The following is a 17,203-nucleotide window of genomic DNA, read 5'->3' on the forward strand; positions in this document are numbered from 1 at the left end:
TTTTGCATTTGGACAGCATTTTCATTGTGTCTGTTTGATTAGGAGAAATAATCAGCACAAGTGCTTCCCCAGTGGCTGAAATGCTTTGGATGTTCTGAAGGATTATGAAACATCTTTGTGAATATGGGGTAGAGGCTGTAGTTGGCCTGAAATGCTTTTGAGAAGGAGAATGTGTGTATATGTGTATGCTGTATGCCCCTTGGTAGAAGGCTCTGTGATGACTGCTCTGTTTTCCTAGAGATATTTTTGTAGGCAAACAGAAAATTACCTTAAGATACTTTTCAAGTACATAAAATTAGAAAAAAGACCAAACCAACTTCTTAACTTGTGTAATAAACATTTGATCCCCTAAGTTTCTTAGGAAATTTAAGCTAATAGAAATTTAAGCTTTTATTTCCTTGAGGTGGGAGTTGAACCAGGTTGTTAACTGCGAACCACCACATTTATGTAAGGGCTCAGCCATACAGGGCCTGCAAAGTAAGAATTGCATCTACATTTTTAAAGACTTTTGTGAAGAGTAAAAGGAAGAGGTAGAGGAGGAGAAGGAGAAAGAGACCAAAGGAGGCTAACAGAGCCTAAAATATTTTCTAACTGACATTTTATAGAAAAATTTGCCAACCCTTGCTTTATATAATCGATTTCTATTTTGCAGATGAAGAAATCAAAAGCTCAGATGGTAGCTGCTTACCTAAGCTCACTAAGAAGCCTGTTCTATTAAAGGAGAATTGGATTCAAGTTTCTGCAGATCTGGCTTCTAATCCTATCATTCTTCTGAGATAATATTATTTTGTAATTGGTAATAAGGTTTCCCTTTTGATTCTGTCATTCTAGGGTACATAGAGTAGTGTCTGCAATGTAATTCTAACCCCAATGACCTGAAGTTAGGTCAAACTTCACGGGTTAAGAGCACCATCGTCCATGAGTCTGCCCTCACTTCAAATGTCAACTGCAAGCTGTAGGGTCCCTGGGCCACCTATACTTCTGACTAACTGGTTACAAATTCAGAGTTTCTTACTGCTCCAGAGAACTCAAGAAACTACTATATTTATGATTACAGTTGTATTAAAAGGATTTAAGTCAAGACTGACCAAATAGAGACTTACCGTGAGGTCTGGGTGAGTCCGGAACACTAAGCGTCTGTGTCTTCAGGATGTCTTACTTCTTGGCATGTGCATGTGAATCACCAACCTGGGGAGTGCACCTGGGATTTGGTGTTCAGAGTTTTTATTGGGGTTTCATATTAACTGGCTCATTGGATACACAATTGACCTCAATCTCCAGAGGTTTGGAGGTCAGACTGATACTTGTGGCTCAGAGCCCAGCCTCTAATCACATGATTGGTCTTTCTGGCATAGCCAGCCCCCATTCTAAAGTCATCTAGGACCCACTATGAGTCATCTTAGCATAAACTCAGGTGTGGATGGAGGGGCCATGAATAAACAAAGATGCTCATATTTCTGGGACATTCCAAGAATTTAAAGTCTCCCTCCTAGGAACCCAAGACAAAGACCAGACATATTATTACACAACTGCATCAAAGTCATCAGTGATTCTTCCTTTACTTTTATTTCCACTGTATAAAGCAGACTAGTTGCAGACTTACTGACTTAGGAAGGCTAAGATATTTCTTTGCCAAGAATTTCTACTTTGAGATAATGAAAATCCTTTCCCAGGGAAATGGAGTAGGTGGGTCCCAGGCATCTTTTGGAGTTTCAAATTATATTAGGGAGAAAATACCGCAGTTTGGAGTGACAAATTTTATTTCTATGTTACTTATGGCAATGAAACGTGATAATAATTTGCCTTACATTAACTTTCCTTTTGTGTTTAAATCCCTATTGAACTTCTTAACTGCTTGGACCTATTTGGTTTATGTTAATATTTATTTATGTATATTACATATGTTTTATAATAAATAATAATAAACTGATAAATATACATAAAGTATTAGTATTATAACATTTACTAGAAAGGAACAAATTTCAAAAACATGTCAGGATTTTTTTTTACAAAATTGAGTTCCATGGGACTTCCATATCCTTATTGACACACACACATTGCATGTGACAGACCCTGGGTCATTCATTAGAATGAAAATATTATCACCACAGTGATGTGAATAATGGGAGTGTGGAATGGGGATCAGCAGGACAGTCTAGATTGAAGGAGACTGTGTTCTTAAGGAAACAGGTCTTCCTGGTCCTTTAGAGCAGCCTTTTGACTGAATCCAAATTTTATATAATAAATCCTTTCATTAAAAGGAGTGCCACAGAGAAAGAAAAAGTTTTTCTTGTCTCCTTTCATGTTTAAAAAAGAACAATCTTGAAATCAGAAGGCCACATCCCATTGCATCTAAGGCTTCTGTGCAGGCTTCTAAGGCATCTAAAATCTTGGGCATCCAGAGGAGTAATCTCTAAGTGAGTAGGACTTTGTCCCTCCTCTTTAACCTTACCTGCTTTTCTATCTTATAGGACAAAATAGGTCCTCTGTGTGTGTCTTTACTATCCTACTTGGGATATCTGGTTATGAATAATTTATAGAATGATCAGGGAGTGGTTTAAAGAACCCAAAGACTCCAATACAGAGGGATTTAGGAAGGGACTAGTTGTTGGGACTATTTCTATTGCTCTCTATGTAGCTGCTTCATTGTTACCTCAAAGAAATCCTTTCTCTGCCTCCTTATCCACCTGGTAGATGAAAAATGGCCATCCAGAGATGACATGCCAATGGATAGATCAGTCACATGCAGAAATAGCCTCAGCTAGCTTCCACACCAAAGTTCCCAGAAGAGAAAATCTTAGTGGTCCAACTTGGACTGAGAAGCCATTCCTGGTTCAGACAGTTTTGGTGAGTGAATGAGGTTATCAAGTGCAGGTCTCGCTGCTGGGCCAGTGAAGAAGGACTTGGCCTTTAGACAGGGGAGAACTCATTGGTTCAGTGGCTGGGTAAGAGGCACCTTCAAGAGGCACCTACTACATTAACCTTTTATTTATGTACTTGCCAACTGTCTGCTGTGGACTAGGCACTGTTTGTAGTGTCCAGGGCAGAGCTATGAACAAGACAAAGGTCCCTGCCCTCATGGCCTCGGGCGTCAGCTTTGTGCTCGTCTGTTCTCCTACTTTTGTTTTCTTCATTTTTTTCTTTCACTTTGGTTTCTTTTTCAACTAATAGATATTTATTGAACTCCCATTATCTGCTGACTCTGTGCCTGTTTATATGGAGGTGTTGTAAGCATATGCTGTCATTTTGCACGGTAGTATTTGCAAAATGCATTAACTCAGAATTTGTCCCAGGAGTCTGAATTTGAAACCTTAGTCAAAATGTGCTTTGTTTTACATAGTGTAGTGTTTCCTTAGGCAATATGTTTTCAAAAATTTGTTTTTTTTGAAAGTATTAATGTTTTTCTCCAATATAGGGTTAGGGTAAGATGAGGCTAATAAGGTACAAGAAAGTTATCTCAGTCTTTTGAGCATGGGGCTGGGGGAGGGGACTATAACTCTTCACCTAGGAAAAAAATGCCCAGGTCTGGCCCTGTGGTGGTTTAGAAAGATAGGGTGATATGGGAGATATAATATTATTATAATCCATCATCACTATTGTGTCAGTAATGTTTTCATCCCAGTATTTGTTATGCACTTAAATTTTTGTTTAGAAAACTATTGTTTTTATTCTTATTTCTGTCAGTGATGCTTTTTAGTCCCAGTCTTCTTCCACCCCCAGTTATCTAATGTTTCTTCCCTTTTCTTGCCCACATTCAATCTTTCCTCCCCACCCCCAGAATGCCTCCCCCTCCATTTAATCCATTTCATCATCTTGTTTCTAGATTATAGAACTAATTTCCTACCTGATCTCCTTGTGTACAAATTCTCTCCCTTGGCTTCCAGATGCTCTTCTCTCTGCACAGACACCTTCTGCGGCTTCCTGTGACCTTCAGGATGAAGCTTGAGCTTTTTCACTTGGCCTTTGAGTCATCCACAGTCTGGCCCCGGGCTACATTTTTATGAGCTTCTTTTTCACTCTTTCCCAGTTTGGACCCTCATTGGTGATTTTTTTTTTTTTTTTTTTTAATTTTGTTTGCCTGGGATACAATTTTGTTTGCCTGGGATTTTGCTGAAGCTCTCCTTGTCCTGAACCACAATGTCCTCGGTTTTCCGTGTGTCCACTCACCCACACTCTAAGGCCCACACCTTCCACCCGAACACAAAGAAACTGCTGACCTCTGCCCCTCCTTGGACCTTAGAGCACACTCTTAGTCACTTGGTTGTAAACATAGCACTCTGGTGATTAACCACGATTATACCTTTGTGCCTTAAGCTAGACAACTTTCATTTATTTATTTTTATTTTGGTTTAATATGAGGACAACAATTAGATTACATCATTTGCATTTGTAAGGTAAAGTCCAAGTGTAGTTGTGCCCGTCACCCAGGAAATGTGTCATGTACCCACACACATCCCATGTACTCAATACTAAGTTGAAACTACTAGCCAACTTTTATTGAGTTCCTATCAGCATCCTTCAAGTGATGATACAGAGATTTAAAAGCAATATGACCACAATCAGAAAGTGTAAGGGTGAGACCCAGGAACTAGTGACTTGGGAGAGCTCGCTCATGCTACTGATGTGAAAGGAGGGGGCTCGAGAACCACCAACTGAACATAACACAGGCAACCAACTATTTCCACCCACACTCATGTGGGTAGTTGAGGTGCTCTGTGCATGTCACAGCATCTCTCCCTGGAGCATTCAAAGGGACCCTTTATAAGACTAGAGTTAAAATGATCACACCAGCAAATAGGAGTGCCCATAATGTACCAGGCACTATTCTGGGTGCTGAGATCACTGTAGTGAACAAAGCATGTCCCTATTGCTCTGGAGCTTATTATGCTCTTGGGTGCAGGAAGATAGCCCACCCATAAATAATACCAGGTAATGATGATAAATGCTATGGAGGAAGACAAAGAGGAGTAAGTGGACAGAGAGGAAAGATGTGCTTTTATATAAATATTCCCTGTCTTACATCAGCAAATGCTTTAACAACTGGCCTTCCCTGAGGGAATCCAGGAGTCCCATCTTGAGAACCAGACAGTCTTGACAAACTGGCTCTCTGCTCTCTGTTGCCCCTTGTTGAGAACAAGAAGGCCGAGCAATGTCTAACAGCACGACCCTAGAAAACGGGAGGCTAGGTGGAAGGAGGTGAGGGAAGAAGCTGGCAATAAGCAATAGCCAGGGCACATGCTAAAAACTAGGAGAAAAACTGGAGTGTGCCTGGGCTGTGACTAGGAATTGGGGTCGGGGGCTGCATGAGCACTGGAGCTGGCGCACACTGGGGTGCCCCCAACTTGGGTGAAGGGAGGGGCCTTAGCCTACTTCATACTTAACGCTTACTTAATATCCAGGATAGTATGTCAGCCCTCAATAGCCAGTTTTACATTTTGCTTGTCCCTTATGGTAGGATTGTCATCCTTATAATCACTTTAAAAGGATGATTTAGCCAAAACTTTCTATTTCAAAATGTTTCTCTCTAACAATGATCAATAGTCTTTGTAGCTAGCAAGTGGAGATTTACTCAGGTATCAGTTTTTAAAATGATATGCAATGGTCTATTTCTTTGATAGGTGGACAGCACGCAGGTATTTATTAGAGCGAACGTATATTTAAGGAAAACAAGGCTTCATCTGTAGGGTATTTATTTTGCTGTGATCCTTAACCTCACACGCCTCTTAAGAAGGTCAGTTCTCAAGCCCGGTGGCCCTTTCTAATGAGAGAAACCGCCTTGGAGTTGGAGGTGTGGCTGAGATCCGTGCGTGTGTGGCAGTTTTAGTAGTAGGTATGTCCTGGGTGGCACCTGTGGCGCCGGCCCCATATGCCGGAGGTGGTGGGTTCAAACCCAGCCCTGGCCAAAAACTGTAAATAGGTATGTCCATCTCCGTGCTGACATGTCCTCAAGTGAAGGCTGTTGGGGCTCAGAATGGCTTACGCCCAGAGGCGTACCTATGGGGTTGGAATCAAATCTTGAGGAGATTGGCTGGCTTGTGGTGTAACCACAGAAACAGTAACTTAAGCAATGAAATGAAAGCTCACGCGCGCGTCGGTCGCTAAGCTGGGGTTGGTGCAGCTACTACGCTCAGGTTGCCAGGCACATCTCGGGAGAATACCAGCCGGTCCCTTCAAGATCATGGCGGGTGCACGCCCTTCACGCTGGGCCTAGGGCAGCCCATGGGCAAGGCCCAGAGATGCTGCTTTCGCCATCCCCTTCTGCGGGTACTGCGCGCAGAGGACAAAGCCCGCTGCTGTTGTCTCTGTTCCTAAGCGCCGTCATAGCAGCGCTCAATCCCTAGAACTAGAGGGGGCGCTCCGCCAGGTTGTGGGGCTCGCTGGCCCATGTCCCCTGCCGTTCCCGCGTTCCCGGGGTCTCTCCAGCAGCCCGGCACGCAGCCTAGGCCCCTCGGAGAGGATGCGCGGGAGCAGCGATCAGTTCTCCCGGGACTGGAGAGCCTACTCAGCAGGCTCCTGGGCATGCGGGGCCGGGTAGGTGGGCGGAGCCGGGACCCCGTGGGGGCAGGGTAGGGGCGGGGCGGGGTAGGGGCGGGGCGGAGCCGCCCCCTGTCCCCCTCTCCCCCACGCTGCTGAGGCCTCAGAGGCCGCGGCGTCTCCAGGGGGAGCCAAGGTACATAGGCGGCGCCCGCCTAGCCCAGAGCATCCTTTGCCGACTGGTCCCCGCCCGCCTGCAGCCCGTGCTCTCCGCCTCCTGCCTGGTGCCTGACTTCTTTGTGTTTTGTTTTCTGCCCCGCGCGGTGTATGTGCAGGACCCGTTCGTTCTTCTTCGGGCTATAAGAAGGCAGAGGATGAGATGTCCCGGGCCACGTCTGTTGGAGACCAGCTGGAGGCATCCGCCCGCACCATTTACCTCAACCAACCGCATCTCAACAAATTTCGTGACAACCACATCAGGTAGGGGAAGGCGGCTGAGACGTGCCAGAGGCAGCGGACTAGTCTCGGGGAGGAGGAGTCGCGGCTGGGAAGGGGCTCCTCTCTCTGCTGTGCGCTTTGCCGCGCACCTAGCCGGCTCCCGCCCCACCTGCTTCCTCCAGCGAATTCCGCTCCGCTCGCCCTGATCCCGGCCCCGCGGTTCACCCCGCGCTTCCCATGGGGTCATGTGGATACAGCCCTCACCTTCCTCCCCTTTGCATTTATTCTGTGCTCACCCTGTCTGTGAGTCCCGAGGAAGTTTTTATTCTAAAGTCACCTACAAAAATGAGGTCTCTTCATCTTTGGGGTCTCTTCCAAAAACTACATTCTTGTTTTTAAGCAAGTTGACAGCTCTCTTTTGCCATTTACAGACGATACTGTGGGTATATACTTTATAAGAGAATCTCACAATTCACAAGGAGTCACATTCAGTTCTAAATGGTCCACTACATTTGTTAAGAGGTCTTTATTTGCTGGGAAACTTTCCCAGAGTTACGAGAAAGAGGGGCAGAAGCTAGCATTTAAATGTCTACTTTCTACTGGCAGCTTTGTCAAATGTCCTATCAATACTAGTTTAATCAAGCTTCCTAACCTCTTAAAGCAGGCATTATTACTTCCAGATCAGCACACTGAAATATAAAGATGCTAAGTAACATACCTGTGGTCATATAGCTCCTAATGGCAGAGTTGCAAATTGAACCTGGCCCATCTGACTACGAAACTCAAATTCTCTCTGCTGTGAAAAGCTAGTCCTTTAGCGTGTGTGTTAGTACATTTTCAACTTTCATTTAACTTTCGAGCTTAGACAACTTTGTATCTGGGAGTGGCTTCAGATGATGTAGTTCTGTGAGCTGCTCAGGACACCATACTTGGGTGTAGTGAAGTGCACCGATTGATTATTGACAAAAACCCAGTGTTCTTTTCCTAAAGTTCTAGCCCAAACTTTGTGGTAGTTATATGTGTAAGTATTCCATTATTGTGCTAACACTTGTATAGGTTGTTTAGTCTGACTTTATTTAGAAAGGTCTGGTTGTTGGAAATTATTGTAGGTCTGGAGTAGAACAATGGTGTGTTATATGGAGGTGATACCTTCATGTATTAAGGGAATGTTAGATTATGCAGGCTTTATTTTGAGTTTTATTTAATATGTAAAAATGTAGCTTAGAAGACCAGCTGAGTCCCTGTTCCAGTTAAAGTAGAGAGTGTGAGCCACGATGACTTACCACGCCACAAAGTAGGGTGGGTCTAATAAAAAAGACCAGATAACAAGTGCTGGCAAGGATGTGGAGAAATGAGAATCCTCATCCATTGATGGGGATGAAAATGATGTAGCTGCTTTGGGAAACTGGTAGTTCTTCAAAAAAATGTAAGTTACCATAAACCCAACAACTCCACTCCTAGGTATACATACTATATAATGAAGAAAACCGAAAACATGTCCATTCAAAAACTTATACACAAATGTTCATAGCAGCTTATTCACAATAGCCACAAAGTAGAAATAATCCACATGCTCACTAACTGATGAATGAGTAAATAAAATGTGCTATTTCCACACAATGGAATATAATTTGGCCATAAAAAAGAATGAAATACTGATACATGCTACAACCTAGATGAACCTTGAAAACACTGTGAGGAGTGGAAGAACCATTTACAAAAGGTCTCATATGATTCCATTTATGTGAAGTATCCAGAAGAGGCAAATCTATAGAGAAGTAAGGTAGATTAGTAGTTCCCAGAGATGGGGAAGGGAGAAAGTGTTGGAGGAAATGGAAAGTGACTGTTAATGTGTTTGGGGTAATGATTGCACAGTTTTGGGAATATGCTTAAAACCATTTGGAATGATGAACTGCTTTTATAGTTCCATTTCTTCATACTTTTTTGTATGTTTCTGTTAAATTATTTAAAAAAAGATATTTAAAAAAGATACATTGTATAAGGACATGGGAATTAAAGACTTTTTAAACTTTAATATGTTTTCAAGCTTTTTTACCTAGTTATTATTAACTTCTTTCTTTTTAAAATCTATTTGTGTATGCTTTAAAGCTGGAAGAATAAGTAGAGGTCTCTCTTTTTCCCCTGAATTCTCTAGTTTCCATTGAAGGTGAAGATTTTTACGAACTTTTGGTAATGGAGCCTTACTACCTGTTCTGTAATCAAGACTGAAAACTGACTTTTGAGACTGATTTTATTATTAGTCAGAAGGGTTCCAAGGGACTACCTGTTGTACAGTTTCATTTGTCTTTCTTTTGTAGGAGATGTGGAGTAAGTAGTTTGGGAATGTAGTGGATGGATTAGGAATAAATTAGGCAGATCTCAACTGTTCTCTCTCCTTAAAGCCTTGCATAAGTATATAATTAAATGAGTTGAAATATATAAATATTAAAACTGAAACCGCTTCTGGGTTCATGGCTTCATAGAGTCTAAGAAATTAAAATGTGGTCCTTGGTGTTCTATAAAATGGTCTTTGAGTATTTGATTCTTCTTGTGTTTAAATAGGAATTACTAATGGTTATCAGTGACTTGTAGTTCATTACAAAGTTGATTACAAAGCTTATTAGCATTATAGTTTAAGGATCTTACCTTAATATTGAACCATGTTATTTTAGTACTTTAACGTTGCTGAAATGTCAAGTCTTATAAAAGTATTGATTTTTTAAAAAATAAGACTTTCTATCTTGGCCATGGATGTTTGTTAAAGGTTGACAAAAATATTCAAAGGAATATTTTCATAAGAGGATGAGGCATTTTTTACAAATATGTTTTTCCGAAGAAAAGGTTAATGTTTTTTCTTTGAAACAGGGCGAGGAGAATTTATCTCTGCTTCTAAATTGAGCTGTTTGAAAAGAAGACACCATGTGAGACAGATGAAACTCAGGATAGTCTGATGAATCAGGGATGTCTGATTTTTTTGGACGCTGTACCCCTTGGGAGGCCTGTCCTCTCTGAACCAGAGTTCTCTCACTTACTTTTCCCCACTGCAGGCTCTTTCTGTCATGGAACCTTATGGTCGTGATCATGGCAATTGCTCTGTTCTTGCCGTTTGTAGATAATAGATATTTTGACTTAAGGACAGGGATGGGATTTTGGTGCTGAGAAAGAGAGGTTGTTGCTGGGCATCAGGGGAGGTTGGTCAGGGGCGATGTAGTGCAATTCAGGACAGGGATTGCATGGTCCAGGGCTAACATTGGGAACTGACATGATTCACGAAAGAGGCTGGGTCTAGGGAAAGACTTGGAGAGCAGAGGTAAGAAGTTCTTCTCAGAGCCTGCTGTGGCCTTGGCATCCCCAGGGGAATGTAGGACATGAAAATTCCAAATTTTGAGCAATTCCTTGAACTTATGGGACAGACCGTATATGCTATGTATATGATTCAGTGGTTTTTAGTATATTCACAGAGTTGTGCAACCATCGCTATGGTCAATTTTAGAATATTTTTATATTCTAAAACAAGACTCTTTAGCTATCATTTCCCACCTTTCCCTCCTCCCATCACTAAACAACCACTAATCTACATTATATCTCTATAGATTTCCCTGTACTGAACATTTCATTGAATGGCCTCATACCCTTATAAAGTGTTTTAAGTTAAACATTAAGTGCTTACAAAAAGCTTGCTATTTGGAGGAATCTGGTGGTGACTCTTTAATTGTTTATCTAAATTTATAAAAATATTTAAAAGTCAAAATGTTTTTCCCCAGAAGATATTCTGAAGTAATTTGCTGATCAAAAGAATGAGGAATATTGATGTCATCACTATTAGGCATATGTAACCTTTCTATGTGATTATCAGCATGCCATTCAAGATAGTGAATTTCAAAGCTATAAAGTAGTTCCCTTGAGTGTTTGAAAGGAGGGCTTCGGAAAAGCAAGTTAGGAATGTTTACAGATATTCAGTTCTGAATGACTCATTCATTTCAGGTGGGTGTTTTAGCTAGTGAAGTCTTCATTAAAGTGATAAGCTTTGTCAAGTTATTGCATATCTTCAGGTAAATTTGTCTTAAAGGAAAATTACTTCACATAAATATTTTGTTGGCTTCTTCAAGGTAAGTTGAAATAGAATATTAGCTTTACAGAAAAGTGAATTGAGTGCTGTGTGCTAGGTCTGTACAGGATCTGTGTTTTATAGTATTCCGGGATCCTAATGTCTGAGGGGATATTTTTGTCTTAAGGAATGGAGAGAAAAAAATAATCTTCAACGCATTTGTTTGTGCATAGTGGAGGTGGTGATATATGTAGGTCTCTATGAAAGTTTAGAGACAGACTGTGTTATGGACCATTATTTCACCTCTAATAAACACCGTCGGCAATGCCCTGATTCACCTGTGCAAGTTTCAACTTGCTGGGCTTATCGGTGTTGTCGAGAGGGCTTCATTTGTTTCTATCCACTCAAATTTGATGTTTCTTGATTTTTGTGTATCTTACAACATTTATAATGACCCACATATATGGTACCTGAGCCCTAGTCACTGAGTATTGCTAGATGACCAATTGTCTAAATGTTTCAAAGCTACCAAATTTAGGTAGGCTCCGGTCATAATGTATAAGCCGCTTACAATTTAACAAAGAAACTATACCAAGATTCTAGTTAGAATTACCTTTCTTTTGATTATGTAGAGATCATTGTCTTAAAAACCAAGGTTTATGTATCTCAGATTTTGAGACCACTGTTCTTGTCAAGTTTGGCAAAGGTAAAAGCATTCCCTGTCAAGAGCAACTCCTGATGTTAAAAGCACTGTAGCTATTACTCACCTTAAAACAGCCTTCAGATTCTACTTGTGTGCTCCCTGCTTTTCACTAAGAGGCAGACAGACTTGGTTAATCTCCAAACCAGCCACTGTGTTTTCTGAAAATGAATGTCTGGACACATCATGAATCCTTATTTTATACATACCAGCAACCATTTGAGAGTCTTGTAATTAGGATTGTTAGCAGGTTTGTAACCCTAGGCAAGGCTTTTAAGGAATCCCGCAGATGAAAGTATTGAAATTGAGAGAGCTTTGGCACCATGTATTTCGGGTAACCATTGGACATGCAAACTTTTGTGAAGTGTATTTTTAGAAACAAAAAAGAATCTCAGCATTGGGCCAGTTTTGTATTTGGCACTTCTAAGGAAAGAGCAAATGTCTAAGGACAGACTTTCAGGATGATTTCCTTGTCAAGTTGACCCTTGTATAGGTGAATTTGAACAAAGAAACATCTGTACCATTCCTTATTTTTAAAAATAAGCAAAGACATTTGGTTTGAGAATTTTGGCCAAAATTTATTTCCCCTCCCTCTTCTTCTCAAATTCTGTTAACTCTTGTTTTCTGTTGTGAACCTGGGGAATATTTCTGATTCTTCGATAAGAAGAATTAAGCACCAAGATTGGTGAGACAGACATTAAAATTTAATCAGAATTGTAAGAAACTAAGGAGCCGTGACAACTCAATGCTGTGTTGCATCCCTGAATAAGATTACAGAACACAAAAAGTATACTACAGTGAAAGTCAGGAAATCATGAATAAAGTCTCTGGTTGGATTAGCAGGGTGTCAGTGTCATTCTCTTAGTTTTTTTAAAATTATATATATATTTATTTATTTATTTTTACATATACATGTGTTTATTAGATTTCCATTTTTTGCCTTCACAAAATTAAAGAGGCTTAAAATTTAATAACAATAACAATGTTTAAGATAAGGACTAGAAATGAAAACCTTGTAAAAAATGAACAAACAGCTTCCTTCTGGAGCTACCCATGACGCTGGTGTTATTAATTAGGATGCTAGAATAAGGAATGCTGGAGAAGAAGCAAGATTGGTGCTTTGTTTTTTAGACTTACTGGGGGAAAAAATGGTAATCCAGTGGCAGAGAATTTCCAAATGGAAGAAGTCACTTTACCAGATAGTATCAATGAAGGACAAGTACAAGTTAGAACTCTTTATCTTTCTGTGGATCCTTACATGCTAAGACAGCACTAGAGTCACTGATCCACCAGGATTGGACAAGAACCAGTTGAATACAAGACTAAGCCACCTAACCCCACCACACCAAGCAGGTTTCCCCAGCCTCAGACTATAATACTGTACAGGTCCTTTGCAAAGCTAAAGGGGAAAAAGCTGCAGTCACCAGTCCCAGATCCTTAACAAAGGGCTGGTTAACCACAACTCTAGGAAACCCCAATCCAATCTCACCTTACCAGACCACCTAGCAAACAGTGAAAAACAATCATGAGGCGGAATCAGCAGAGAAACTCTGGCAACATGAACAATCAGAGTAGATCAACCTCCCCAAGAAACGAGAAAGCAGATACACCACAAGATCCTATTCACAAACAAATGGTTGAGATGTCAGAAATCGAGTTCAGAATTTGGATAGCAAATAGGATCAACAAAATGGAGGAAATGATGATATTAGAATTTAAAGCAGAAATTCAAAAGCTGTCTCAAGAATTCAAGGAATTTAAAGACAAAATGACTAAACATTTTGACACATTAAAGCAAGAATTTGCAGCCCTCAAAGATCTAAAAAATACAGTAGAATCCTGTAGTAACAGAATGGAGCAGGCAGAAGAAAAGATCTCTGATATTGAAGACAAAGCTTTTAAATGCTCCCAAACACTCAGAAAGGAAAAAAAGTAGAGAATAAAAGTGGATCATTCTCTCAGAGAGCTCTGTGATAATTTGAAGAGGTCTAATATTTACCTTATAGGAATACCTGAAAGTGATGAGCTTGCTGCAAAGGATACAGATGCTTTGCTTCATAAAATAATTAAAGAGAATTTTCCAGACATGCCAAGAGATTCTGAAATTCAGATAGCAGACAGTTTTAGAACACTGGCATGACTCAACCCAAATAAAAATTCTCATAGACACATTATAATTAATTTCGCTAAAGTTAATATGAAGGAGAAAATTCTGAAAGCTGTAAAAGTAAGAAAACCATTACATACAAAGGGAAGAACATTAGAATGACAGCAGATCTTTCTGTTGAAACCTTTCAAGCTAGAAGAGGGTGGTACATCAACCCAGGATCCTGTACCCAGCTAAACTGAGTTTCATTTATGATGGAGAAATTAAATACTTTAACGACATTCACATGTTGAAGAAATTTGCCACAACTAAACCAGCTCTCCATGATATTCTCAGAACTAGCCTCCATAAAGATCAGCATAATCCTCCACCACAAAAGTAAATCCACCCAGAAATTTTTGATCAAATTCTCACTTCCACAGTGGCAAAAGGATTAAAAATGTCCACTGGACTTTCGAAAACCTAGATACCCAAAACTCTGTTGGGTTTATCATTACTCTCAATTAATGTGAATGGCTTAAATTGCCCTCTAAAGACACACAAGGTGGCTGACTGGCCTACAAAAACTCAGGCCAGACATCTGCAGCATTAAAGAATCTCGCCTTACCTTGAAAGATAAATATAGACTCAGGGAAAATGGAAATCAGAAAAAAGCAGGTGTTGCAATTTATTCGCAGGTACAATAGGCTTTAAACCAATCAAAGTAAGAAAAGACAATGGTGGTCACTTCTTATTTGTTAAGGGCAACACTCAACATGATGAGATTTCAATTATCAATACATTTATACAATTATTTATACACCCAACCAGAATGTGCCTCAATTTATAAGAGAAACTCTAACTGACACGAGCAACTTGATTTCCCCCAGCACCATAATTATTAGAGACTTTAACACTCCTCTGGCAGAGTTGGATAGATCCTCCAAAAAGAAGCTCAGCAAAGAAATTTTAGAAATAAACTTAACCTTTCAACATTTGGATCTAATAGACATCTATACAACATTTCATCCTAACAAAACTGAATACACATTCTTTTCATCAGCCCATGGATCATCCTCCAAAATTGATCACATCTTAGGTCACAAGTCTAACCTCAGCAAATTTAGAAGAATAGAAATCATTCCTTGTATTTTCTTGGACCACCACAGAATTAAAGTTGAACTCAGTAACAACAGGAATCTCCTCACGCATACAAAAACATGGAAACTAAATAACTTCATGCTGAATGAAAGCTGGGTCATAAATGAGATTAAGAATGAAATTACCAAATTTTTGGAACAAAACAACAATGAAGAAATGAACTATCAGAACCTCTGGGATACAGCAAAGGCATTCCTAAGAGGAAAATTAATAGCTTTGCATGCCTTCCTCAAGAGAATGGAAAGAGAGGAAGTCAATAACTTAATGGGACATCTCAAGCAACTGGACAAGGAAGAACTTTCCAATCCTAAACCCAGCAGAAGTAAAGAAATAACTAAAATTAGAACAGAACTAAATAAAATTGAAAACAAAAGAATCCTACAACAGATCAACCAAAGAGCTAGTTTTTTGAAAAGGTCAATAAAATAGATAAACCTTTGGCTAACCTAAGCAGAAGTAGAAGAGTAAAATCCCTAATTTCATCAATCAGAAATGATAAAGGCCAAATAACAATGGACTCCTCAGAAATTCAGCAAATCCTTAATGAATACTACATAAAACTCTACTCTCAGAAGTATGGAAATCTGAAGGAAATAGATCAATACTTGGAAACATGCCACCCTCCTAGACTTAGCCAGAAAGAAGTGGAAATGTTGAACAAGCCTATAACAAGCTCTGAAATAGCATCAACTATAAGAAATATCCCCAAAAAGAAAAGCCCGGGACCAGATGGCTTCACATCAGAATTCTACCAAACCTTTAAAGAGGAACTAGTACCTATATTACTTAATCTTTTCCAAAACATAGAAAACGAAGGAATACTTCCCAATTCATTCTATGAAGCAAATATCATGCCGATACCCAACCAGGAAAAGACCCAACAAGAAAGGAAAATTATAGACCAGTATCTCTAATGAATATTGATGCAAAAATATTCAATAACATCCTAGCAAACAGAATCCAACAACATATCAAAAACATATTATACACCATGATCAGGTGGTTTTCATCCCAGGGTCCCAAGGATGGTTCAATATACGTAAATCCAAAAATATAATACATCACATAAACAAATTAAAAAACAAAGACCATATGATTCTCTCAATTGATGCAGAAAAAGCTTTTGATAATATCCAGCACCCTTTCTTGATCAGAACACTTAAGAAAATAGGTATAGATGGAACATTTCCTAAACTGATAGAGGCCATTTACAGCAAACCAACAGCTAATATCATAGTGAATGGAGTAAAATTGAAATATTTCCACTCAGATCAGGAACCAGGCAAGGATGTCCACTGTCTCCACTGCTTTTTAACCTTGTAATGGAAGCCTTAGCCACTGCAATCAGGCAAGAGAAGGCAATCAAGGGACTCCAAATAGGAACAGAGGAGATCAAACTGTCACTCTTCACAGATGATATGATTATATATCTGGAAAACCCCAGGGAATCAACTACGAAACTCCTAGAAGTGTTCAAGAAATATAGTAATGTCTCAGGATACAAAATTAACACTCATAAATCTGTGGCCTTTATATACACCAACAAAAGTCAAGGGGAAAAAAAAAAAGATTCTGTTCCCTTTACAATAGTGCCAAAGAAGATGAAATATCTGGGAGTGTATCTAACTAAGGACGTGAAAGATCTCTATAAAGAGAACTATGAAACTCTGAGAAAAGAAATAGCTGAAGATGTTAACAAATGGAAAAATATACCATGCTCATGGCTGGGAAGAATCAACATTGTTAAAATGTCTGTTCTACCTAAAGCAATTTACAGATGTAATGCGATCTTTATTAAAGCACCTCTCTCATATTTTAAAGACCTGTAAAAATTAGAACTTTGTTTTATATGGAAACAGAAAAAAACTCAAATAGCCAAGACATTACTCAGAAATAAAAACAAGTCAGGAGGAATCATGCTTCCAGTCTCCAGACTATATTATAAATTGATAGTGATCAAAACAGCATGCTACTGGTACAAAAACAGAGAGGTAGATGTATGGGACACAACTGAAGACCAAGAGGTGAACCCGGACACTTATAGTCATTTGATTTTCAATAAGCCTAAAAAACATAAATTGGGAGAAAGATTTTCTATTCAATAAATGATGTGGGATGAATTGGCTGGCAACTTGTAGAAGACTGAAGCTGGACCCACACCTTTCTCCTCTAACAAAAATTGACTCTCACTGGTTAAAGGACTTAAACTTAAGACATGAAACTATAAATATTCTTAGAGAGAGTGCAGGGGAAATGCTTGAAAAAATTGTCCTGGGAGAATACTTCATGAGGAAGA

The 17,203-nt window shown here is 39.7% G+C and overlaps 1 protein-coding gene and 1 pseudogene across 4 annotated transcripts in view; one reads left to right on the forward strand and one right to left on the reverse strand.

Annotated features, from left to right (window-relative positions):
- LOC128566967 (zinc finger CCHC-type and RNA-binding motif-containing protein 1-like) overlaps window positions 1-6,322 on the reverse strand; it is a 33,526-nt pseudogene extending 27,204 nt beyond the window's left edge.
- The window catches only part of ATP8A2 (ATPase phospholipid transporting 8A2), a 752,313-nt gene that overhangs the window by 112,127 nt on the left and 622,983 nt on the right, over window positions 1-17,203 (forward strand). For 3 of the 4 annotated variants that reach the window (XM_053563905.1, XM_053563906.1, XM_053563907.1), the window contains exon 2: window positions 6,810-6,954. In XM_053563905.1, coding sequence (XP_053419880.1) covers window positions 6,810-6,954 — 145 coding nt within the window. Of the gene's footprint in view, window positions 1-6,033; window positions 6,532-6,809; window positions 6,955-17,203 lie in introns of those variants that run through there. The other variant, XM_053563908.1, reaches the window with a different exon arrangement.

The sequence above is a fragment of the Nycticebus coucang genome, chromosome 15 (genome assembly GCF_027406575.1).
Source record: "Nycticebus coucang isolate mNycCou1 chromosome 15, mNycCou1.pri, whole genome shotgun sequence".
In the NCBI taxonomy this organism is placed as follows: domain Eukaryota; kingdom Metazoa; phylum Chordata; class Mammalia; order Primates; family Lorisidae; genus Nycticebus; species Nycticebus coucang.